The sequence below is a fragment of the Astyanax mexicanus genome, chromosome 12 (assembly GCF_023375975.1).
Source record: "Astyanax mexicanus isolate ESR-SI-001 chromosome 12, AstMex3_surface, whole genome shotgun sequence".
Lineage (NCBI taxonomy): Eukaryota > Metazoa > Chordata > Actinopteri > Characiformes > Acestrorhamphidae > Astyanax > Astyanax mexicanus.
This window is the reverse complement of record NC_064419.1, coordinates 26,640,818-26,667,796: the sequence shown is the minus strand read 5'-3', so window position 1 is coordinate 26,667,796 and position 26,979 is coordinate 26,640,818. Positions and strand designations below refer to the sequence as shown.

The 26,979-nt window shown below is 40.3% G+C and overlaps 1 protein-coding gene across 1 annotated transcript in view; it reads left to right on the top strand.

Moving 5' to 3' along the window:
* prkg1l (protein kinase cGMP-dependent 1, like) overlaps window positions 1-26,979 on the top strand; it is a 71,909-nt gene that overhangs the window by 41,978 nt on the left and 2,952 nt on the right. The window contains exons 9-19 of the mRNA XM_022671126.2: window positions 7,982-8,076; window positions 12,276-12,341; window positions 12,935-13,003; window positions 13,131-13,227; window positions 17,464-17,603; window positions 17,758-17,847; window positions 20,468-20,609; window positions 21,597-21,760; window positions 23,930-24,052; window positions 26,147-26,206; window positions 26,431-26,497. Coding sequence (XP_022526847.2) covers window positions 7,982-8,076; window positions 12,276-12,341; window positions 12,935-13,003; window positions 13,131-13,227; window positions 17,464-17,603; window positions 17,758-17,847; window positions 20,468-20,609; window positions 21,597-21,760; window positions 23,930-24,052; window positions 26,147-26,206; window positions 26,431-26,497 — 1,113 coding nt within the window. The remainder of the gene's footprint in view (window positions 1-7,981; window positions 8,077-12,275; window positions 12,342-12,934; window positions 13,004-13,130; window positions 13,228-17,463; window positions 17,604-17,757; window positions 17,848-20,467; window positions 20,610-21,596; window positions 21,761-23,929; window positions 24,053-26,146; window positions 26,207-26,430; window positions 26,498-26,979) is intronic.

The following is a 26,979-nucleotide window of genomic DNA, read 5'->3' as shown; positions in this document are numbered from 1 at the left end:
GTTTCCACCTAAAATTTAATGTGTTTCTTGGGGAGCAGATTTAGTGCTGAGCTTTTCCTCTAGGCTTTCAGTGTGCTCACTTATTTGCCTTACTACAGAAAGGAATTAGGTCTAGATTTGCATGGAGAAGTACCTAATGATAGCATCCTGAAACGCATATTCAGGCATATTTCTATATTTCATTGTCACCCATAGACAGAAGAAGATGTATTTATCCAGATGGAAATTGCAGCATTACATAACCCAGACAGGAGCATTGCCTTTAGCCAGTCACAATGTAGGATTCATAGGTCTTGCCTCCAATCAGTGGGGCATTTTTGATTAGACTAAACTGTGAGAGACTGTTGAGTGTGAGAGAGCATTAATATTCTGTGTGGTGTGTGGTGTACTTAATTACTGATCAGAATATTAAATGGTGAAGTTCAGGAGGTTACAGTTCGCTCTGGCTTAAGGAAACACAGATTCATTTATTAAACGCACTTAATTAACTATAAGTAACTTCAGTCAATCAGTCAAGCATTTTTTTTTACTCAAAAATACAAAAATACAGGGTAACACTCCTTTTCGGGGCAACTCAAATTGAATAAAAATAAATAAATTAAGTTAGGAGAAATTAGTTTGTTCTATACCATATTTTTCGCCCTATAAGGTGCACCGGATTATAAGGCGCACTGTCAATCAACGTCTATTTTCTGGTCTATCCTGGGTGACTAAATTAAGTAAAGCTAAGCTAAGTAAACAAAACTGTAATTCTTAAACATTATTAAATGAGCACTGGATGTTTATCTACACAGATTTCTCTCCTGAAAAACATTTATTTGGGTGAGCAAAAGCGCACTGTAAATTTACAGTAATTTACGGTAAGCTTAGATTCCAGAATTTCATTAGTATTAGCATTAGCCACTACTGCTAGCACTAGTGCCACCCGACAACACTACACTGAGGAACCCTGAGTGTTCTGGTAACACAGAGCAATATCAGCTAGCAGTTCGTCTCACGTAACACAGTAAACACGCAGACTACAGTTCAATGTACTCACCTCTGAACAGTAAAAGGAGCTAGCGCATAGTGCGGTTAGCAGCTAATGCTAATGTAACCCTCAAAGTTCGTGTGTTATTCCTTATAACTCCAAGTCTCTTCTTCTGAGGGGTGGAAAAATGGTCGGGTTACAAAGTTAAAGGAAAACTCTGTTTATTTCACACCGTACGGCTCTGGACAGTAACATTAGCATAAGCCAGCTAACACTCTTTTTCTCCCTCTTCCTCTGTGTGTGTCTGTAGGTCTCGCTCTGAGGGTATGTGTGTGTGGGTGAGTGTGTGTGTGGGTGTGTCCCTTAATTAGTCCCCCCTGAAAAGTCTGGCCTTAGGAACTAAACATCACAGTTGTAATATTATGCTACAGGAATTATTATAACAGTTGGACATTGTATCACCTCACATTTTAACTTTAATATTTTAACTACTATTTTTAAACTATAAAATAAACACTAACTTATAATGAACTAAATATACAAATTATTTCCCTGTCACATACGTCCCCTTCTTCAAAAAGAAATGTCCCCATTTCAACATCAACGTCAGCATATTATAACTAACAGTAACACTGATCAACATAATACTCAACACAACAACAAGGAAATCAGTGTAGTTAAGGCAAAGTCCACTGTTAACTTAAACATGTAAATCACAACTCAAAGTTCTTAAATTTGGCAGGGGGTCTCACTATGCGGCCACTGCGTGTTGTGGACCGGGGAGCAGGGGTAGCTGGGAAGGGGGATGCAGGGCTGGAAGATGGCCCATGCTCTGGGGAAGTACTAGGTTGGGGTTCAATCCTAAGGACAGGATCAGAAGAAGTGGGGCTACCCACACTGGCAGGTACAGGGTGCACCTCTGGCCGAGGAGGCACAAATATACGGGCAGGAGGACAAAAGGGAAGAGCTCCTGATAAAGCAGTAAGGTTGGATTGTCGTAGGCCAGGCTGCATTCCAGCATTAGTTGAAACTGCAGGTTCTTGGATTTGGACTGGCTCTTTCTGAAGCGTTCCTTTGTGAGCTTTGAGACGATTGTGGTGTACCACCCACCGTCTGGAATGCTTGTCTTTGGAATCTGTAATCTCATATGTGACACCTAAGCTTCCATCTCTGTTCATCCGTTTCAGAATGACAAATGGTCCTTTCCATCTAGGAGCTAGCTTGTTCTGACGCTGAGCTGGATCATCAAGCCAGACAAGATCTCCAGCCTTGTGAGGATGGAACACAGTCTTTTTGTCATACTGGAGTTTCTGATGTTGTTTGGCTGCAGCAGAGTTCTGCGCAGCAGCTCCAAGGGCTTGTGACAAACGAGTAGTGAGGTCCTTTGCATATGCAGCTGGGGTGCCAGGTGTGGAAGATGTCAGTGCTGGGTCACAATGTAGCAAAATGTCAACAGGGAGGTGTGGCTCTCTTCCATGGGCCAGGAAGAAGGGAGAAAACCCTGTGCTTGAATGTACACTGGAGTTGTAAGCAAGTTCAAACTGTGACAAATAACAGTCCCATTCGCCCCCACTCTGCAACATGTATTTAGCTAATTGGTCCTTTAGTGTCCTATTCAGTCTCTCAACCATGCCATCTGATTGTGCATGATAAGGTGAGGTGCGGGTTTTTTCAATCCTTAGCATGCTGCACAGTTGTTTCATCAAATCTGAGTCAAATTGTCTGCCCTGATCTGTGTGAATAGCTTCAGGAATGCCATGCTGGCGGATGTATTCCTCAAAAATACATTGAGCCACAGTAATGGCACGTTGGTCTTTCAGGGGAAAGAGATTGACATAACGAGTGATATAGTCCATGATGACTAACACATATCGATGCCCCCTTGATGTAATGGGCAGCTCGGTGATGTCCGCAGCAATTCTTTGGAAGGGACGGTTGGCATGAATACACTGCAAAGGGGCTCGCTCATGTGGAGTCGGAGAACTGCGTGATTGGCAGGGGAGACATTCTAAGCAAAATTTGTGAATGTCACGGGACATATATGGCCAATAGCAGATTCGTTTTGCTCTCTGAAGGGTACGGTCTGCTCCCAAATGTCCACTAAACTCATTACCATGCAGAGCTTTCAATGCAGTAGGTATAAGCACCTCAGGAAGGACAACCTGATACACAGGCAACGTGTGTGGTGAGGATTTGTATTGTCTACATAGTATCCCATTCCGCAGAGACAGTTTTGGAAATTCATGCCAGAGTTTCCTCACAGCAGGAGACAGACCCTTTAAAGAGCCTAACTGTGGCCGGCGTCGGCCTACCTCCATCCAAGCTCTCACCATGCCAAGTGAATCATCCGCCTCCTGGCGTTTACGCATCTCATCTGGATCAATGGACAAAGTTGGGAAGATGTCTGAAATGGGCTTGTCAACCTCCTTGTCACCACTAGGTGTCAACCTTTCTCCAGCAGCAGGGGCGGTTAAAACACACTGGACCGCTTTAGTTGCCATCTGAGAACTGGGCCGCCTGGACATGGCATCAGCGTTGGCATGTTTCTTGCCTTCTTTGTGAGTGATTGTGAAGTCATATACACCAAGTTCCAGTATCCAACGACCCCGTCTACCAGTTGGATCGCTTTCCACAGCTGCTTTCTGGAGACTCAACAACGGCTTATGGTCTGTCACAATTGTGAAGGTGGTTCCCGCCAGGAAGTGTTTAAAATGTCTCACAGACCAAACAATTGACCAGAGCTCGCGATCATACGTGGACCATTTTTCCTGTGAAGGTGTCAGGGTATGACTCGCATAAGCTATAACTCGCTCTTTCTGCTCTTGAACTTGAGCAAGGACTGAGCCTATGCAGTGCTGTGAAGCATCAGTGTACAGTAAAAATGGCTGAGAAAAGACAGGGTGGGCAGTAATGGGAGGGTTAGTGAGAGCATGCTTTAGGGATTGGAAAGCATCCTCACAAGTCAAAGTCCAGCTGAACAAAGCACCCTTTTGTGTGAGAGCGTGAAGGGGTGCAGCAATAACTGAGAAATTCCTGATAAAGCGTCTATAATATGAGCACAACCCCACGAATGCTCTCACCTCTGTGGTAGTTTGGGGTGTGGGCCAATCACGAACTTTGTCCAGGTTCTTTGCATCTGGTTGGAGCCCTTGGCTGGAAACAGTGTGTCCCAAAAATGTGACCTGGCTGCATGCAAAATGACATTTGCTGGCTTTCAGCTTAAGCCCAGCAGAACGGAAACGACACAAGACCTCTTCAAGGCTGGACAGGTGTTGTGAGAAGGTCCGGCTAAAGAGTAAGACATCATCAAGATAAATTAGGCATTCTTTCCAATGCAGGCCTCGCAGCACCAACTCCATCAAGCGTTGAAAAGTTGGGGGGGCATTTGTAAGGCCCATGGGCATAACTTTAAAATGGTACAAAGCATGCCCTGTTGTAAAAGCTGTTTTCTCTCTGTCCTGTGGCTCTAGCTCAACCTGCCAATAGCCGCTGGCTAGGTCCATGGTACTGAACCAACAAGAACCTGACAAGCTGTCCAAAGTATCTGCAGGACGTGGCAAGGGATATGAATCTTTAACAGTGACAGCATTGAGTTTGCGAAAATCGATGCAGAATCTGTAGCTCCCATCTTTTTTCTTGACTAACACAACAGGAGAGGACCATGGGCTACAACTTTCCTCAATGATGTCTCCATCCAGGAGCTGTTGGACTTGTTTGTCTAGTTCAGCTCGCATGTTGTGAGAAGTCCGGTAAGCTCTCTGTTTTATGGGCTGAGCATTTCCTGTTCTTATAGCATGCCTGACTCTATCAGTACGGCCATAATCATGCTCATGAGCACTGAAAACATCAGAGTATTTAAGAAGCAAGGACTCCAAATGTTGCTGCTGTTCAGAATCAAGTGCTGAATTGCCAAGATTAACTTTGGGAAGTGGCTGTGACAGTGTCTCAGTTTGGATTTCTGCTACTGTGGTCTCTGCTATGCAGTACTCTTCCCCGGTTTGGTGCACTAAAGAATGAAATTCCCCTATTTTGGTATCTCTGGGTACATAACAGTCGTCATGCGTGGGGTTCATCACACGCACACTAATGACACCACTTTTAACAGGGGTCAATGTACGTGCCACTAAGAGACCTGGTAGACTAAAAGGTTCAGGTTCTAAAACACCAGTGTAAGTGGACATGTGCTCAGGATCACCAGTAGCTAACTGAATTTTAGCAAAAACATTCATTTGGGACATAGCAGGCACTGTCACTGGCGCTAATGAGACCGCACTACATTTAAGTGGAGCAGTCTGTGAACAGCATAACAGGGGAACTGTCCCGTTCCAAAGCTTAAGATGCTGCTCTCTTAAATCAATTACGGCATGATGCTTTTGTAAAAAATCCCAGCCCAGGATTACTGACTGTGTTGCATTTCTTACAACCTGGACATCATGAGTGAAACACTCCTCCCCCATCCTAATGGTGACTGATAATGTGCCTAGAGTGTCCAAACAGTCACCCGTTACTGACTTTGCCAGGATGAAAGACTTTTGTATGGGTTTTTGTCTAAGAGAAGGCACTGACAATTTCAAGGCTTCACTTATTATGGAAATCTCAGAGCCTGTGTCCACAAAAACTTTAACAGCTGTGTCTTCAAGAATGGCAAACACATATGACATAGGCTTACCATGTGTGGCACTAAAGCAGGGAGGTTGCGGGCCACTGTGTGCCAGTGAAGCAGATACTTGGCCCTCAGTATCTACTACCAGCCGTTTCCCTGATGGAAAGTGTCCTCATCTCTAAAACTGACATGATGATCATGCTCCCTGGGAGGTCGACGTCTGTCCCAAGAGCTGGCACTGCGGCTTGGAGTGTAGGCAGGCTGCTGCGAAGCATCCAAGTCAGCTGGGGAGGAAGATTCATGACGGGCAGGGTATGTGGAACCTGGGCTGAAGCTTCGCCGTGTGTCAGTAAGGGAACGCTGGGCACGTCCATACTCTCGAGAGGGGTGGTGGGTGTGGTGAGGAGAGGATGGAGGGGTTGGTGAATGTCGCGGCCGTTGTGGCCCATGTGGTGCACGGTCCTGATAATGAAAGTAGCCAGAGCGTTCTGGGGATGAATGGGGAGAGTATCGATGCCTGTCTGAACTTCTGCCCCGCTTAGACCAATCAGGTGAATAGTGCCTATTTCCATGAACATGTGTTGGTGGAGGGCTGCGACAGGCAGAACGTTCACGTTGTTGCTTCAGCTGGTTAACTTCAAGCCTGAGAGCCTTCAGCTCAGTTGACAGTTCTTTGACCACCTGCACTAATTCCGGGGTTGTACCCTGTTTTGTAGACACCATTGCAGAGGTGGTCTCTGCTGGGGATCTGAAAGTAGATAATGTCTGAGAACTGAAAGGGGCAGCTAATCTCAGGGCCTCATCTGCACGTTCCAGCTTGCATGCAATGGAAAGAGCTTCATCAATAGTTGTTGCACCATGTTCATGACACTTAGATTGGAGAACTGGGTCTAGACCAGCAACAAAGCGTCGAAAACGTTCCATGGCAATAGCAGGCTCCCCATAGTTAGGAAAAGCTTCTAGTACAAGGCGTGTGATTTCAGCTGCATACACTTCTAAGGGCTCTTTGGGCAAACGTGATCTTGCATTCACAAAAGTTTGAAAATGGAGCAAAAACTGTTTTCTTCCAAAAACATCACTGAGCCTTGCAGTGCTCTGTTCATAGTTCTGTTGTACAGATGGTGGTAAGGACAGCCAGTAAGCCAAAGCATCGCCACTGAGTCGTGTGGGGAGAATTGTGGCTAAATTCTGGGTCTGTGCACTTGTGCAGGCTTTAACAGCAAGTTCCAGTCTGGCTTTCCACAGAGAAAAACTTTCTTTATCTTTACCATCACCATGAAAACAAGGAGGAAGTTCAACTTTATAGTGAATGACCCTCGTGGTAGTAGCTTGTTCAGCTGAGTACGCATCATGCCCGCCAGCCTCATTAACAGAATCAGCGGGAGAATCATCTCTTCCATCAGAATCCGACATATTCATCCACTAGCTAGCTTAGCTTAGCTTAGCACTGTCCAACTTAGACAAAAGAGCAGAAACTTGCCAGTAACGTCGTAGCAGTGAATACACCTGGCTGCCAGCCCACTAGTTGACTCACCGATTAGCTCTGTGACGCTGAGGGCACTCTGCCGTCGTAGTAATGCCTCGGCTGTGTGAAAAATTCGAGAAACTCCGAGCGGTTAGGGAAAAAAAAAAAACCACTGCCACCAGTCTGTAACCCTCAAAGTTCGTGTGTTATTCCTTATAACTCCAAGTCTCTTCTTCTGAGGGGTGGAAAAATGGTCGGGTTACAAAGTTAAAGGAAAACTCTGTTTATTTCACACCGTACGGCTCTGGACAGTAACATTAGCATAAGCCAGCTAACACTCTTTTTCTCCCTCTTCCTCTGTGTGTGTCTGTAGGTCTCGCTCTGAGGGTATGTGTGTGTGGGTGAGTGTGTGTGTGGGTGTGTCCCTTAATTAGTCCCCCCTGAAAAGTCTGGCCTTAGGAACTAAACATCACAGTTGTAATATTATGCTACAGGAATTATTATAACAGTTGGACATTGTATCACCTCACATTTTAACTTTAATATTTTAACTACTATTTTTAAACTATAAAATAAACACTAACTTATAATGAACTAAATATACAAATTATTTCCCTGTCACACTAATACTGCTCCGGCAGGGTTAGCAGCAAGATACAGGCCAATAAACCTCACCTCTGAACATCGAAAGAGCTAGCGGTTAGCGGTCAATGCTAATACTAATACTGCTTTAGTCTCAGTGTCTTGGGCTAAACTGAATCAACAGAGTGGCTTTACTGCTTCTTACAACATGACTGGTAAAATACATATGGCGCACTGACTATTTTTGGTAAAATTAAGGAACTTTAAGTGTGCCTTATAGTGCAAAAAATATAGTAAACTATCACTACAAAGAATGGGCCAAGGTTAAAACTGAAGTGTTTTTTGATTGATGCTCCATCAGGTGCGGGTGTTGGAAAGGCGCTCGATCAGTGAGGAGACTGTGTGCATCTCCATCCTGTCCAGAGGAGACTTCTTTGGGGAGAGATCTTTGAAAGGGTAAGAAATCTTTTTTGTTGCTTGAACTTTTTTGACTCACCCTAAATAAGGTGCATGTTCTAACTCATCTAGCTCTTTTCTGCATTAGCAGCCAGATGTCTCATTCTCTTATTTTGGAAGTAAAGTTTTCCCCATTTTTGGTTGAAAGATATAAAGAGCTGTTTCCATTTAGCGAAAATGAGATACACAATGAATGGAAACAAAAAGATATTCCAAGTATTAGATCCTTTTCTGACTATCAAGCATTTAATATCTTGGACGCCCCCACATCCCCTTTAAGGCCTTAAGGCTTTATTCTCTGTTATCTCTGATGCAAAAATATGGGTCAAAAGTGACCCGTCTATATTTTTGCAATAAATTAATTTAATAATTCAGTATTCAAGGTATTCCTTAATTGTTTTGTTTTTGATAATAGTACATCCTATTTAGAATTTTTTTTCCTTTCTTACTTTTTGAATAAAACCCCCCTTGTAATGTTATAAAAAGGATGCCTCATTTAAACATACTCTACCTATGGTGTCTGCCCTTGGATCTACCCGCTTACCCACCCTGAAAACCTGACAGTATGTGTGTCTGTGTGTGTGTGTGTTTTTTTTATGTGACAAAATTATTGCAAATACTGAATAAGTGTTAACTGTCATCATAACTGTCTTTTTGTGATTCAAAAAGGGCTTTTTTTTCAAAAAGTTAAAAGGATTAAAAAATAAAATATGGATGTGTGATGATCAAAAACAAGTTAATTGATAAATACGTTAAATTCTGAATGACTGAATTAATTTATTGCTAAAATATATCATAGAAACACTTTGTCATACATGAAGTTACATAGAATATAAATGCGGGCCATGTTGTGTCCATTAGAAGGGGTGTGCATATGTTGCGCATCAAAGAGTTAAGTTATAATGGTTTGTGGCTTTATTCCAAGTACCGTTTTTTTGTCTGTATATTGATTTCTGAACTCTTAAAATTGTATAAATATGAACTTGTTTTCTTTGCATTATTTGAGGTCTGAAGGCTCTGAATCTTTTTTATTATTTCAACCATTTCTCATTTTCTGTAATGCTCTAAATTGCAGTATTTTTATTTGGAATTTGGGAGAAATGTTGTCCTTTGTTTATAGAATAAAACAACAATGTTCATTTTACTCAAACATATACCTATAAATAGCGAAATCAGATAAACTGATTCAGAAACTGAAGTGGTCTCTTAATTTTTTCCAGAGCTGTGAATATAAAGGGTAAGAAAGGGTAAGACATAACTGCAGGCAGCAGGGGGCGCCACCTGCCCCTACACCATGTGTTTACATTTTTCCTTCCTATCCACAATTTGTGGAACTTTTATCATTTAAATTAACACAATACAAAACATGATTGATGACACTATGATCATGTTCACTGTTTAAATTAGTAAAGAACCTTTAGAAGCCTCTAGGACTGTTTTTCGTTTGTATTATTCAGTAATAAAATGCATTTTTACCTGCAGGTATTACAGAACTGGACTTACTCACTATTTTGAGTAAGTGGTTAGAGCACTGGGTTAACTGTGATAACATTGTGGATTCAATACTTGGGTTCTCCAAGCTACGTCTTTTGGAACCCTGGGCAAGATTCTCCCAATATCTCCGCACAGAACACTTTATTACTCTATACACTAATTTAGGATGCCTGTAGTGTACCTACTGCAGTGTATCACTCTCTATTTTGAGGCATGGATTGGTTTCCCTATTTTTCTGCAGAACTGAGGGATTCTGAGTGTGTTTCTGAGAGTGTTTCTGAGTGTGTTTGTGTGTGTGTGTGTGTGCTATTATCCTGAACACAATACCCTCCAAATCGCAGGCAATCAGCAGCACAGAAGGGGCCACTCATTCCGCTACCTCAAATCAAGTGTCTGCTGAGATCCCACTGTTATAGGAAATCCACGGAAGGCCTGTACCTGCAGGCGGCTGAGGAGCGAGTGCTGGTGGAAAAAACAACAATTAGATGTCCTCGAATGGTGCAGCTGTGTAAAAGTTGGTGGCTGCCAGTGCAATTTGTGATGATACCACAGACATCTGTGGCTGTGACCTGTGGTGTACCCCAGGGTTCAATTCTTTGGCCACTCTTATTTAATTTATATATGATTCCTCTGGGTGAAATCATGTGTGACTATGGGATATCTTACCACAGCTATGCAGATGCCCAAACAACTATAGTCCCATTGACTCACTGTGTAAATGCTTTGAGCACATAAACAAATGGATGGTTCACAACTTTCTGCAGTTGAATAAAGATAAAACAGAGAATATTTTATTTGGGAATAGTAATAAGAGGCACATACTAGCTGCCTATCTGGATTCAAGAGCAGGGTGCGGATTACGGGGGGGTACTTGGGTCAGACCTCCACAATTAAGACTTTAAAAGGGGTAAAAACAATAGTTTTAGTTAGTGGGAGTGTCAAAACATGTACATTTACTTCTTACATATATTGTTAAATACAAAAAAACAAAAACAATGCAGTATCTGTGCCTGAGAGAATTTCAAGCACCCCTATAGTGGATCATATCATTCCATGTTAATACGCATTCCTCTCGTGTACCTGCCTGCTGGCTCATTATTGGTCAGGTGGCTTGTGTGAAGTTAAGAAACGCAAGCCGCTCGAGCTACAGCGTTACCTGTAAGTAGTTTGATATCTACTTAGCTTTCTTAAATATGCACTTTAAGCACACTTTTCTTTACATAAATAAATCACATGAATTTGCTATCCCACATTAAATGCTGCTAATTCACCATTCCGCCTTAAATGCTGCTGTGGCGGCACGCAGGCTTCAGGCTTTAGATAGTATTTTTTTTAAGGTGGAACAGAGATTTCAAATGGAAATCCACGTTCTGTTGTATATGGCCTGTTTGTGATTTCTGCACCCTAAGCAAAATGTGTAAAACTCTTAAAACACTGTATCATCTACAACAGTGTTTTAACGTAACGTTATAGAAATACTGTTTTAATGCAGGGAAACTGTTAAGGTGGAATGGAAATGTGTTTTAAGGCGGAAGGGAAACGTGAACAAGAAACTAAAAGCTTCATATGCTGCAGTTGACCTAGTTAGGAATTAGTTACTTAGATTAGTAGTTTTACAGTAAACTGGTTTACTAAAAATAAGTAAGACTTATTTTCTATCTTTTTATTAGGCTACTTTGAAAATGGACAATAGCCAAGCTTTTTAAAAAAGCATTAGCTAAGCTATGTAAATGCATAACATTTAATATTGTAGTCCAAATGTGGATAAGATGGGGCAAAAGCCTTATCTTTAGGGATTTTCAGTTACATTGTTATTTTCTATTTATTTAGAATTAAATAACAAATTATTCCTGTAGAAGAGGTCCTGTAGGCCAGAAATCTAAAGAACAAATGCATAACCTTGGTGTAGAAATGTTTTCTGATCTCACTTTTAGCAGTCATTTCAAATCGCTCACCAAATCAGCGTTTTATCACCTCAAGAACATCAATAAGATCAGAGATTTTCAATCATACAATGATTGAGACAATCCTACAGCTTCAGCTGATTCAGAATGCAGCAGCCAGAGTTCTGACTAGGAGTAAAATAAGGGAGCACATCACCCAATCTTTAAATCCCTACACTGGATATCAGTATGTTAAAGAATAGACTTTAAGGTACCATTATTGGTCTATAAATGTGTTAATGGTGCAGGACTAGCATATTATTTATTTGATGTGATCCAGCAATATTTTTAAGCATGTTAAGATGTTCAGTGATGTTGCTTTAGCAGTTTAAGAAAATGTGATGGTGCTTCATGTAAATTGTGTTTTACTGTTAAGTTAGAATTAACAGTGACTGAATTAGGGTCAAAATTAGGTGTAATAAAACTGAACAACATTAAAATGATCATCATGCCATAATGTTGTGTCTCCAAAAATCCAGCTTTTCATGAAAATAAATAAATATATAAAAATTTTATTTTAAAAAATATTTTGGAACATTTATACTTATCCATTTGTTATGAAATTTTGATTCACTATAAAAAAGACAGCTGCCAGATTCATGTTGTGTCAAACCTGTATGTAAACTGTACTTCAGCAATCCATCTGTAACAGAATATTGCCAGTAGTTGCATTATTATATGTATTAATACTGTGTAAATTAGTCTAGCTGGCAGTAGATAGTATAAATAAAGGCTAAAATGTGACTTGTTTTGATTCTGCAGGGAGGTAGTAAGATCTCTGAGCGTTGTCGCTGCAGGTGATGTCACATGTCTAGTCATAGACAGAGAGTAAGTAGGTTTTGCTAAATATTAATAACTTTATATACAGTTTGGACACACCCCTTCACATTCAATGTTTTTTCCTATATTATAGATTAAAGACTTCAAGACTATGAAGGAACTATAATGTAAATTAAACTAAAAAAAAGGTTTAAACAACCCAAAATATGTTTTATACTTTAGAATTTTTAAAGTAGCACATTTTAGTTTGTTGCCAACTTTGCCCACTCTTGCCATTATTCTCTCTCATGAGTTTCAGTTCTCCAATTGTCTTAAACAATTTCCTTTAGAGGTGCTGAGCTCTTAGTAACTGCTTTTCCTTCACTCTGTACTCCAACTTGTCCCAAACTACCTGCTCAGGTTGAACGTTTGTGTTCCTTTATAGTTTTTAAGTCTATAATATTAATTTAAAATGTAGTAAATAATATAAATAAAGATGAATGGTAGTGTATATATCACATCCCAGTAAATTGTATAGCATTATAATGCAACTAGTTATTAGCATGCATGCTACCAAATTGCATTACATGTTTAATTTTTGTCTAAGCGTTCTGTTACAATTAAATGGATGTTTTAAAATAAGCCTGTTTACATGTTTTCAGGTCTTTAAAAAGGTTTATAGGAGCTTTGGAAGACACCAGGGAGAATGGGACCAATGAACCAAAGACCAAGTATGTATTTAATACAAATCCTACCATTTCAAATCTACCATTTATTTAGTATTAGCATTAGCATTAAAAAATGCTGCATTTTCCTTCCTTATTGAGCTGAATGGATATGCTCTCTTGGAATTTGCAGGACAGAGGAGGGAGTGGATGAACTGTGTGACGTGTCGTCTAGTGATGTCCAGGTGCTGTGTAATGTGGGAGAGGGACGATACGGCATCACACAGCTGGTAAGCTTTTTACACTCAAAAAAAGAATATTTGTGATTAATATCAGCGGTTTTGTGATTTTTGTGATTTAGGGCCCTTTATGGTGAGAATGGGTAATTGCACCGAGCATGCAGAAGAGTCATTTTAAACTGGAGGAGTGTGATGCGGTCTTCTTTCAGAGCGGATGAATCTGATTCCAGGTTATGTTCAGTCAGAAACTTCACTTTAACTACACACATTGGTTTTACTGTACGTGAATGAGATTCTGAGGTCTTGAATTTCCCCTTCTGAAGTCTCCAATGCTCCCTTTCTTTTTTTCTGACAGTCCTGCCAACCAAAATTTCAGTACTATTAAGTAAAAGATGCAGAGACGAGCTTATTGGGAGATTTGTATCAGTATTAGGAAAAAGAGAATTCCAATTACTTTATTCTAGAACAGTGATACTTCTGGACAATTCCAGAATGTATGCATGAAGGTAAAGTATTATTATTACTAAAAGTATAGTAGAGGTGGGAGGCTAATCATATTAGGTATCTTTTCCATGTGGTTCTACACATTTTAAAATGTATAAAGTGGTGGTTTGGATTGTTAAAAAAAACATGCCTTGATTTTCTTGATGATGGTATGTGTACTGACAGGCCCGTAGCCAGGGGGGATCGAAGGGTTCGTTCGATCCCCCCCCCATCCCCCACAACCCCCCCTCAAGCCACATGCCTGTTGCTCCTAAGGCCATATATAAAATACAGTATAGAGGTGTAAAAAGGGGGTTAACCTCTTAACACGCCCTGGCCCACCGGCGGGCCAGAAAAATATCATATTTAATATCTGGCTGTGTTTATGAATACTTATATACGGTGGCCCTGAAGTGCAAAACAAATTAACATGTCAGAAAACAAAATTACAAAAACTAAAACACATTTACAAAACTTAAAACAAATTTACAAGACGCAAAACACTTTTACAAATACTGAAACACTTTTACAAATACTGAAACACTTTTACAAACGCTGAAACACTTTTACAAACGCTGAAACACTTTTACAAACGCTGAAACACTTTTACAAACGCTGAAACACTTTTACAAACTGCGATTTCTGACGGAAAGGGAGGGTCTAACACACAGGAAGTGCTTGATGCGGACCCTCCTTGTCAGTCAAGCTGCGTTACGATGAGAGAGTTGAGTTATGAACACCAAACTATGTTTTGTGGCACGTATTTTAGCAGCAGCAGTAAATACTTAAACTATCCCTGTCCTGTTGCTACCCCCGCCGCGGGGTTCACCTAATGCCCGGCGGCCATCAGCCACTGCCCCCGCCGCGGGGTTCAGCTAATACCCCAGGGGTTCAGCCACTGCCCCGCGGTTATCAGCCACTGCCCCCGCCGCGGGGTTCACCTAATACCCCGGGGGTTCAGCCACTGCCCCGCGGTTATCAGCCACTGCCCCCGCCGCAGGGTTCTCCTAATACCCCGGGGGTTCAGCCACTGCCCCGCAGTTATCAGCCACTGCCCCCGCCGCGGGGTTCACCTAATACCCCGGGGGTTCAGCCACTGCCCCGCGGTTATCAGCCACTGCCCCCGCCGCAGGGTTCTCCTAATACCCCGGGGGTTCAGCCACTGCCCCGCGGTTATCAGCCACTGCCCCCGCCGCAGGGTTCTCCTAATACCCCGGGGGTTCAGCCACTGCCCCGCGGTTATCAGCCACTGCCCCTGCCGCGGGGTTCACCTAATACCCCGGGGGTTCAGCCACTGCCCCGCGGTTATCAGCCACTGCCCCCGCCGCGGGGTTCAGCTAATGCCCGGCGGGCATCAGCCACTGCCCTGCGGTTATCAGCCACTGCCCCCGCCGCGGGGTTCAGCTAATGCCCGGCGGCCATCAGCCACTGCCCCGCAGGTATTAGGTGAACCCCGCGGCGGGGGTAGCAACAGGACAGGGATAGTTTAAGTATTTACTGCTGCTGCTAAAATACGTGCCACAAAACATAGTTTAGTGTCCATAACTCCACTCTCTCATCGTAACGCAGCTTGACTGACAAGGAGGGTCCGCATCAAGCACTTCCTGTGTGTTAGACCCTCCCTTTCCGTCAGAAATCGCAGTTTGTAAAAGTGTTTCAGCATTTGTAAAAGTGTTTCAGCGTTTGTAAAAGTGTTTTAGCGTTTGTAAAAGTGTTTCAGCGTTTGTAAAAGTGTTTCAGCATTTGTAAAAGTGTTTCAGCGTTTGTAAAAGTGTTTCAGCGTTTGTAAAAGTGTTTCAGCGTTTGTAAAAGTGTTTTAGCGTTTGTAAAAGTGTTTTAGCGTTTGTAAAAGTGTTTTAGCGTTTGTAAAAGTGTTTTAGCGTTTGTAAAAGTGTTTCAGCGTTTGTAAAAGTGTTTCAGCATTTGTAAAAGTGTTTCAGCGTTTGTAAAAGTGTTTTAGCGTTTGTAAAAGTGTTTCAGCGTTTGTAAAAGTGTTTCAGCGTTTGTAAAAGTGTTTCAGCGTTTGTAAAAGTGTTTCAGCGTTTGTAAAAGTGTTTCAGCGTTTGTAAAAGTGTTTCAGCGTTTGTAAAAGTGTTTTAGCGTTTGTAAAAGTGTTTTAGCGTTTGTAAAAGTGTTTCAGCGTTTGTAAAAGTGTTTCAGCATTTGTAAAAGTGTTTCAGCGTTTGTAAAAGTGTTTTAGCGTTTGTAAAAGTGTTTTAGCGTTTGTAAAAGTGTTTCAGCATTTGTAAAAGTGTTTCAGCGTTTGTAAAAGTGTTTTAGCGTTTGTAAAAGTGTTTTAGCGTTTGTAAAAGTGTTTTAGCGTTTGTAAAAGTGTTTTAGCGTTTGTAAAAGTGTTTTAGCGTTTGTAAAAGTGTTTTAGCGTTTGTAAAAGTGTTTCAGCGTTTGTAAAAGTGTTTCAGCGTTTGTAAAAGTGTTTTAGTGCTGGTAAAAGTGTTTCAGCATTTGTAAAAGTGTTTCAGTGCTGGGAAAAGTGTTTTGCGTCTTGTAAATTTGTTTTAAGTTTTGTAAATGTGTTTTAGTTTTTGTAATTTTGTTTTCTGACATGTTAATTTGTTTTGCACTTCAGGGCCACCGTACTTATAGGTTCAATGTAGACACCCAATATGCCATTTTAAAGCTTTTCAGTTATCTAGCCTATTTAGCCGTATCTCCTTTCAGAAAATAAACATTTAGGGCGAAATATGCCTGGTTTATGAAAGTTATGAAATATTATTTTCATATTTAAGTTTTTCGTACGTCCATATTTGATTGAATGCGGACATGTTATACACCATTCGAACCGTCTGCCTCTCCGGATTACGGAACTGTGTTTACAGTTTAAATCTGCTTGTGTTTCGCTTTGTGTTTAACGTTTACCTCAGGACACTCCAGACACACACCCAACCCCCTCCAGCGCTTCCCCCACACTCTTACCTTCAAAACGCAATCCAGTCACCAGTAATTCTCACATATATCCAAACAGTGCTTGAAATAATTTGAGGCAGAAAAAAATAATATCAACTTTAACACGTTATTAAAAGCTGATTATTGGTCGCTCCACGAATCCACGCATATCTAATGAATCAGCAGACCCTCACAGACCAGACAGTATGCAAATTAGCTCTGTCAGCCAATCAGGCGCCGAGTTCAGCGAGCTGAAGGGGGGGGGGAGGGTTGTGGGGGCAACGAAGTCCCAGCACAGTTATAGGAAGATTTTAATAAGACAGAACACTTCAATTTATATTATTATTAATTCATGTTTAAGTTTTAATGACCATACCGATAGTGTTCCTAATGAAGTAATTCTTATCTATTTATGTCAATAGTAGAGAGATAGACAATAAAGGACAGCAACATCAGAGACAGACAATGGAGGGCAGCAACAGAGACAATGGAACAAAGCAACAGACAACTGAGGTGAACAACAGAGACAGACAATGAAGTCACATCACAGATGTAGGAAGTTTGAGTAACACTTATATTTATATCAAATTTATGTTAACAGTGGGGAGCAACAGACGAACAAATAAGGACAGCAACAACAGATTCACAACAAACTTATAATAAATAAAATATGTCTAAATTAAAAGGTTTGAAGTGTGCTCGTGTATTTAGGGGGCATTGGAGTAGAGAGCCAAATGAAGTCCACTTTTGGGGGAAAAAGATCCCCCCCATCACAATGCTGGCTACGGGCCTGACTGTATATTCTAAAGAATGGAGTGTGATTTTATAACAAATATATGGATTTTACCATTTACTGAAAACCTTTTACTTTTATCACATTTCTGTGGACGATCATCCCAGGTGCATTTGAAGAATGACGGCAGTCGAGTTTTTGCGCTGAAGATCTTAAAAAAGCATGCTGTAGTGAGCCCAGGCCACAGAGAGCGAATCCTCCAAGAAAAACAAATCATGATGGACATTCACTGTCCATTCATAGTCAGGTCAGTACTCATCCTTGTAATGACCTGTAATAGAGTGCCTGATGCCCATCATCGCTAAACAAGATGGTCTGCAAGAATATTAATGGTGCTGTAATTGCAATTAGACTGTTAGATTGACTGGGCTTATGTTATTGGTTTGTGTCTCTTTTCCTAGGTTATACCAAACTTTTAAGAATTCAAAAAGCCTCTACATGCTGATGGAGGCGTGTTTAGGTGGAGATCTGTGGACTTTGTTAAAAGAGAGGTAACTGTGACGTTAAATTCTGGGTAAATGTATTTATGTTAATTTGATAATTGTCAAAAAACAGTGAAGAAAAACACCTACACTACACTAAATGTCATGCATTCCATGACTTTTGCCAAGTGCCATAAAGGCTGATAGTAGTTTTTAGTGTAAAACTAATGGTAATGCATTTTTTTGGTGGTTCTAGATTAAACTGACAGTTAAAGCTTGTGAAACACTGTTCTATTCGATTGTCAAAACGAGCCATATGACTTCCTAAAAGCCTAGTTTTACACAAATTGGCCAAAATAAGTCATAAGCTATCTCTGTACAAAACATGGCCGTTGTGGTTCCATTTCCTTTCATTTTAAAGTAATTTAACCAAACTTTTTTGCCATGTTGTTAAATTTGCCAGAGACCGAGCCAGACTTACCCGCTTGTTTGGTAGACCTACCCACTAAAAAAGGAACTTCACTATTCCCTGTCGTCATCAGCTACGTGGGCGGAGTCTCTCTATACTTTATATTAATTGGTTTGTAGAATGTTAGTTATAAGTTTGGCGTGTTGCTTTCTCAGGTTTAATGACTAATTCTAGCTCTCTGTCAGAATCCAACCTCCCTTGGTGGACATACATTTCCCCAGCAGAATAAGTATAAAAGATTATCCTTAGGTTATTTTGATTTCTGTTTATAAATAGGGGTTAATCTACTGTTTTTACTGTATTTAAATGAATTCCCAGTCTAAGCGAGATTTCAGCACAACACCAACTAGTTTTTTTCTGGTTTGTTTAAAAACGAGTGGTCCAGCGGTCTAAAGCGCTTCCACTATGAGCAGGAGGTCACAGGTTCGAACCCCGCACATGCAGCTTTGCCATCATCTGCCAGCGCTCAGAGGGAGCAAAATTGGCCCTGCTCCCTCCGGGTGGGTAGATGGCACTCTCTCCCTACATCACTACAGGATGATGTCCACAGCACAGGGCGTCTGTGAGCTGCTGTATCAGACCTGAGTCGCTGCGCTTTCCTCTAAGCGCACTGTGATGCTACTCTGCAATGCTGCATCACTTCACATGGCTGACTTCACATGTATCGGAGGAGGCATGTGCTAGTCTTCCCCCTCCTGGTGTGTTGGGAAATTGCTAGTGATAGGGGGAGTCCTAATGAGTGGGTTGGGTAATTGGCTATGGAAAATTGGGGAGAAAATGTAAAAAAAAAATTAAATAAATAATGATATAAAAAAAACTGCCCCAACATCCTGTAATTGGTCTTAAAGTCCAATCTAAAACAGGACCATTGTTTAGTAGATCTGGACTAAGACCCTCTTTTGGTCAGACTAAGCTCTGTTTCTTTGATCCGGACCTTGGTTCATGGTCCCTGTCAAACCTGCTACTTTGGTTCGGATTGAAAAATCAGAAAAATCCAGCCCAAAAAAAGCCAGGTATAAAAGCTCCCAAAGGCCATATCTTACACCCTGTGAAAGGCCCGTTGCGATGCTCATTGCTATCTTGTCTATTTTCACATCTTGCGTCTGCACCGTTTAAATAGCGCCTGAGCTAATGAATATATGTACACTGATGGGCCTGGTACTCAAGAAGTGAGATGTGTTCAGGTAAATTTCTGTTATATTGCTATGTTGGTAATGGAAAACACATGTGCGCCCCTGACTGATTAAAACCAGTCAGCTGTCAGATGTCCATTCCTATCTGTCTATTTAAAGGGAATCGCAAATGACGTGCTGATTGGTTTATTCCACGTTGTGCCCAAAACACACCTGTGATGAATTAAAAGAATTAGTACATGGCTTTTGCATGTTTTGAGCCGCACAAACTGTCCTATTTGCATCCTCTGCCCATGTGGTTGACTGCTTACCTATAGATCACTAAAAAAGGGAATGCTTTCATTGAGTTTTCATTAGGCACTGCCTAAATGACCAGAAGCAAAGTGTATATGTCTACTGAGTACCCATTTTTTCAACAAGTGCATGCATTTAATTACGAAACATTTTACATTTCCATCAAATTAAAGTACTGTAGCTTAACCCCCGAGCTGCTAAGTTAAAAAATGAGCTCGCCCTTATGACAAATAGTGTATGCAAAAAAATGAAATGTTATCAATCCAGACCAGAAAACAAAGTTGTAGAGAGTATACTGCCTGAGATTAATACTAGTCAAGCTCTAACGACATGTGTAATGTGTAATGTTAGCTTGCTGGCTAATAGCCTACTAGGTCACATTGGCCATTTTACACTAACATCACACATTTACACTAAATACTTTGGTGGCTTTGCTTTTGAGAGATGTTGCACTGTCCATGCTTTGCACAGTTAATGCTATCAATGACTGGAAATTGAAACATTGCTGGTTAATACTTCTCTTTGTTTTTAACTGTGTTAGAGGTTAATCTAATAAACAATTCCTCCAGGTCTACTGGTGAAGTCCTACCCTATGGGAGAAGTTGTTTATCTGTATTTCTAGATACCACAAACCACAAAGCATTTTTCTCTTCAACATATAAGCTAAAATTATTCTTTGTTTTGTTCCCACAAAACAACCAGTGAAAATCACTCAGGGTCATCTACGCAGGCACTCATGGTTCCCAACTGGTTGTGCTCTTTCTAAACTGCTGACGGTCTGCTGTTGTTTTAGGGGTCCTTTTGATGAGCATGCGGTTCAGTTCTACACGGCATGTGTGCTGGAGGCGCTGAACTTCCTCCACAGCCGAGGCGTCGTCCACAGAGACCTCAAACCAGAGAATGTGCTGCTGGACCAGAAGGGATATGCAAAGCTGGTGCAGTGTCCAACTATAATCATCCTTTGCAAATCCATAAACTATACTTGTTAAAAAAAGTTCTACCAGGAGACTCCAGAGGCGAATATCTGAAAAAAGGAATTTTAATGTAGACAAAATCTAGTAGTAGAAAGAGAGGTGTGGATAGAGATCTTTTAAAGACAAGTGGAAGCTGGTGATTGGTTAAGGTAAGGTGATGTAGCATTGAAGTCTCCTGGTAGAACTTTTTTTTTACTATCTCTTGAGCACAGTTCTGACTCATCTTAATTTTGATTTCTTCTTGTCAAATTAATTTGATATCTGTAAATAAATCTATAACTGTGCTGTTTACTCATCTGTTCATTAACTGGTATTTCAATCTGGGTTGTCTCTCTGTTTTTCTATCTATCTCATCTTGTTTTTTGCTCTCTCCTCTGTTTTCATTTACCAGGTTCTTTCTCTGGTTCTCTCTCTTTTTCACTATTTCTTGCTGGACTTTGCTGTTTTTTTCTCTTCCCTTTCTTTCTTTCTTTCTTTCTTTCTTTCTTTCTTTTTTGCTATCTTCTGTTCATATTGTTGGTCTCTCTGTTTCTCCCTGTATGTCATATTTGTTGTTGGTCTCTCTCTCTGTCTTGTTCTCTCTCTCTCTCTCTCTCTCTCTCTCTCTCTCTCTCTCTCTCTCTCTCTCTCTATCTTTTCTGTATTTTTGCTGCTCTCTGTTTCTCTGCTATCTGTTTTTTCTGTCTGGTCTCTCATAGTCATGTCTGTTTCTTTCAATGTTCTGCTCATTCTCTGTTTGTCCCTTTTATTCTTTCTTTCCAGATATAAAATATGTAGCTTTATTGGCATGACTGTAATCAGTGCAATCTTATAGCAATAACAACAAACATGATGATTATCTCTCTCTCTCTCTCTCTCTCTCTCTCTCTCTCTCTCTCTCTCTCTCTCTCTCTCTCACTCACTCACTCACTCACACTCACATACACACACTCTCTCACACTCCCTCAGACAGGGTTTGCCTCTGCTAAGAAGCTGGGCTCTCTGCAGAGGGCCTGGTCATTTTGTGGGTCAGTGGGTCACCAAGCCCCAGAGGTTATACTGCACAAAGGTCACAGCATCCCTGTGGATTTTTGGGCTTTAGGAGTGTTTGTGTACGAGCTGCTCAGCGGCAGGTGAGATTTACTGTTCAGTTACATAATCTCTCCATCGACCCACAAAAGACACAGCTACTAAAGAGCATGCTGTAATGTTTCTCTGGTAGATCACTGTAGAATGTGCTAGACATCCAGTCAGTCTGTGTTTACAAATAGAAAAGAATACTTTAAGCACTTTGTAAAGGATGAATCACAAAGAGACCTGAGGGATGTATTAAGGCAATTCATTTATGGAACCTGACCTTAAATGAGTAATAGCGCAGGCTGGATTTAGATTAATTTGTCCCCCTAATCTAAAACTGATACAGACTAGACAAGTCATTTTCTTCTTAATGTCAGGTGAGACTGAGTGTTTTGAGATGTCCCAGATATTAGTCAGCTCCAGGGTGTGTATTTTAAATTAGTTTCTTTTCAGTCAGTTCATATTCGTAGATCTATTTTAAAATCAGCTCTTATTAAACATACAGATCTGGAAAAATAAAAGATACCGCTTTAAAATGATCAGTTTCTCTGATTTTACTATTTATAGGTATATATTTGAGTAAAATAAACATTATTGTTTTATTCTATAAACCACTGACAACATTTCTCCCAAGTAACAAATACAAACATTGTCATTTAGGGCATTTATTTGCAGAAAATTAGAAATGGTCAGACCTCAAATAATGCAAAGAAAGCAAGTTCATATTCATTTATGTAAAAAAACAATGCTAATGCCTGATTTTTAATCAAACTTTGATGCATCTTGACATGCTCTCCACCAGTCTTTCACACTGCCTTTAGGTGTGCCTATTCCACTCATGGAACAAAAATGCAAGCAGTTCAGCTTTGTTTGATATCTTGAGACCATCCAGCTTACATCTCACAATGATTACATTCAGAAGTTTTTCAATGGGGTTCAGGTCTGGAGATTGACCGTCAACTTTAAATGTTTTTAAATGTTTGTTAACAACCGCAGCATGACATCAAGTGACCTACAACAAGAATAGCAAATGGCAGCTGGGTTGAAGAACATGGAAAGGACAGTTTAAAAAATCTTCTAGAGGCAGGACTCAAGCTAGAAAAATTACCTTCTTCAATGAGAAGCAAAGAAGAGCCAGGCTGCGAAAAATCATAAGGATTCTACTTTAGAGGACTGGAGTAAGATCATCTTCTCTGATGAGTCCAATTTTTAGCTTTTCTGAACACCTGGTAATCTAATGGTTAGCTGAATACCTGCAGAAGTGCACACACCACGGGGTCTTGAACCCAATGTGAAATTGGTGGAAAATCAGTGATGTTTAAGTAAGGCTGGAATAGGGTAGATTCGTCTTTTTGCGAAGGATGCATTTATCAATCCACACACAAGGTTATCCTGGAAGAAAACTTGTTTCCTTCTGCTCTGGCAAAGTTCCCCAACTCTGAGAACTGTTTTTTTTTTTCAGCAGGACAATGCTCAGTTCCACACAGCTACATTAATCAATGCGTGGATGAAGGACCACCATATGTATGAAATGAACCCCATTGGAAACCTATGGAATATAATCAAGAGGAAGATAGATGGTCACAAGCCACCAAACAAACCTGAACTGTTTGAATTTTTGAGCCAGGACTGGAATAAGGTCACCCAAAAGCAGTGTGAAAGACTGGTGATGGAGAGCATGCTAAGATGCATAAGCTGTGATTCAAAATTAGGGAAATATTCTCCAAATATTAAATCTGAAATCTAAAAACATTAGTATTGTTGTTTCTATATATATATAAGCATTTGACAAATTTCTATTCTTCTGCCAATGCTCTAAATTACAATATTTTTATTTGGAATTTTGGAGAAATGTAGGTAGTAGTTTATAGAATAAAAATACAATTCATTTTACTCAAACATATACCTATAAATAGTCCAATCAGAGAAACCTATCATTTTGAAGTGGTATTTTATTTCTTCTAGAGCTATTTGTACGAGTTAATTCATTCTATAGACTCTGCAGGCTCTTTAAAGTCAGAGTTAGACCTGGTTATTGATTATAAGGGTTGGGCTATTAAGCAGCAGCAGAGAGTCAGCCTGTGCCCAAAGCCTTTGATAAATCAATAGAGAAGATGATTAATTGCAATAGTGACGTCCATCAAAATAGCTAATGTTTAAAGCATTAAGAACAATACCTCCTTAACATGTATTAATGGGGTGTGTGTCTTTCTCACCCCATCCAGTTCCCCGTTCTCAGGCCCGGATCAGTTAAGAGTCTATGCAGCCGTTTTAAAGGGAATTGATGCTGTTGAGTTCCCAAGCACCATCAGCAAACCTGCGACAGACTTCATCGAGAGACTCTGCAGGTAAATAAATCATTAATTCACAGTGTGATCTTCACATCTGTAGACATGTCTGTACAACATGACAACTAAACACAAAAGCTACAGCTGCAGGATATTCACATCATACCATAATGTGATTATATTTGTGCAGAATGTGCTTCAATTTGTGTTTGCATGGACTATAACTAAAACCCAGTGGTGGACTCTAGAATATGCCTAGACCCCTTGTACATTGATTTGCAAAAGTGAACTTTTTCACATTTGGTCCCACAAAACTAAATGTATTTTTTTTTAGATTTTAAGTGATAGACCAACAGAAAATAGCACACATCTGTGAAGAGAACAAAATGATACAATATATTTTTAAAATTCTAGTCTAATAAAAATCTGAGAAGTGTGATGCGCAAAAGTTTTCAGACCCCTTTACTCTTTACTCTTTACACATTTACCTCCTAAATAAAATAAATCCAGTGCAACCAATGGCCTTCAGAAGTAACTTAATTAGTTACCAGAGTTCAGCTATGTGTAGCTGTTCCATTAATAATCCAAAAATCTAAAAACTGCAAACCTACCAAGACATGGCCATTTACCCAAACTGACAGATCGAGCAAGGAGAGCACTGGTCAGAGAAGCAGCCAAGAGGCCCATGGTCACTCTGGAGGAGCTGCAGAAATCTGTCTAAAGGAGGGTTGCCCACAGGACAAGTCATGCACTCCACAAAACTCCACAAAAGCCCTTATGGAAGAGTGCAGAGAAGGTGCTGTGGTCAGATGAGACCAAAGTTGAACTTTTTGGCCTAAATGCACTGTGAAACATGCTGGTGGCAGCATCATGTTTTAGTAGGGACAGGAAAGCTGTTGATGGGAAGATGGATGGAGCTACTTTCAGGTCAGTCCTGGGAAAAAAAAAACCTGCTGTAATCTGCAAAAGACTTGAGGCTGGGAATGAGATTGATTAACCTTCCAGCAAGACAATGACCATAAACATACAGCCAGAGCTCCAATGGAAAAGTTTAGATCAAAAAGTTTTTTGTGTGTCCTGACCTAAATCCCATTGAGCTTCTGAGGCAAGACATGAAAACTGCTGTTCACCGATGCTCTTCATCCAGCCTGGCTGAGCTTGAGCTGTTTTGTAAAGAAGAATGGGGCAAAAATCTCAGTTTCTAGTTGTGAAAATCTGAAAGAGACATAACCCAAAAGACTTGCAGCTGCAATATCAATTACATGTGGTTCTACCAAGTATTGATATACGAAGGCTAAAAGACTAACTTTTGGACATCACACTTTTCAGATCCATATTTGATTTGATCATTTTTGTTCCACTTCACAATTTTGTGTTGACCAATCGCTTAAAATCTCAATAAAATACATTTAAGTTTGCAGTTGTAAGGGGACAAAAATGTGACAATGTTCAAGGGGAATGAATGCTTTTGCAAGTCACTGTACCTTTATTTTGGTCAGGATGATCTTAGTGCACAGAAACAGATCCAAAATACCTTCAACCAGATGCCAGACACTCATTGGAAGCTATAGGAAGTGTTTAGAGGTGTTAAGGAGGATCTACTAAATATTAATGTAATTTTTACATTTTAGCACCTGCCTAATTCATTTAGTTTAAAGAAATATTGCACACTTTCTTTAAATTATATAAACTGAATATCACTTCTGAAATATCACTGTGTTGATCTGCTATATTATATATTTAACTGAAATTGCTGATCCGAACAACCAATGATTTATAAAGGAAAATCATGAAAATTATCACTCATACCACTGTATTTCTAACCAGACACAAAACTATGTGGTGAAGAATAAAACAGTGGTGGAAACCATACTGTAGCCTCTATTTTTAAAGATAACTGTAGATCATACAGCTCTAAAACTGTCTTGGTTAATAGGCTACAGATCAGTGTGTCAGCTTACCCCCAAACCCATTCACCTACAGATAAAACAAGCTCAATTTATTCATGTATTCGTCTCTCCAGCTTGCTCACACACTCAAGCATGCCCCGACACACACATAGACCATGTGTCTCATCTCTGAGAGAAGCTCTGCTCTACTTTATTATAAGGGTCTGTGTGTCTGATCTTGCTGCCATTTGTCACCCACTTCCAGAGAGAACCCCTCCGAGAGACTGGGCCAGAAGAATGGGGTCAAGGACATCCGCACACACAAGTATGTGCTTATAGTGGGGAGGAAAATGAGTCATTCTTTCATGTTTTCACATGGAGAGAGATCCACGCTGATATTTTTATGCACATGTTCCCCATTCATTCACTTCCCAATGTTGTTGCATTAATGTCTCTGCACCGCATGGAGTTTACAGTATGTGCACATATGAAAAATTTTAAAGTTTAAAAGTTTAATAATGTATTTTGTGTTTCTAATCTCTTAAACAGGTGGTTAGAAGGATTTGATTGGCTGGCCTTGCGTGAAGGCTCGCATCCTCCACCAATAGTACCAAATGTAAGTTCTGTTCTAATAAAAAAACGCCACCATCCGTTTCTGCATCCTTAAAGGTGCCACAGAATGCATTTATTCAGTATTTTTTACTGTAGATATATCCTCTGTGGAAAAATTGAAACGTGTTACTTTTATTGGCTGGTTTAAGGTATCAGTGGCAGCTCACAGAATGCATATTATATCATATTTAAAGATAGTTTTCATTCTATACTAAAACACATTATTTAAAGACCAGCTAGTGCAAACTAACACAGTATTTATTAAAGTACATTTTGATTCCTAAAGTACAAATACAGATGCATGTAGAATGATATGTACACCAACAGTACAGTAAGTTACAAACCTATATTAAAGACCATTAAAAAAAAAATTGAGATTTTTATTTTCTACCAGTGCATCTTCTTATTTACAGTGTTTAATAGTGCTATAAAGGGTCACAAATTTCACAGATTGGATATTTGTTTCAGTAGAAAACAAGAAAACAA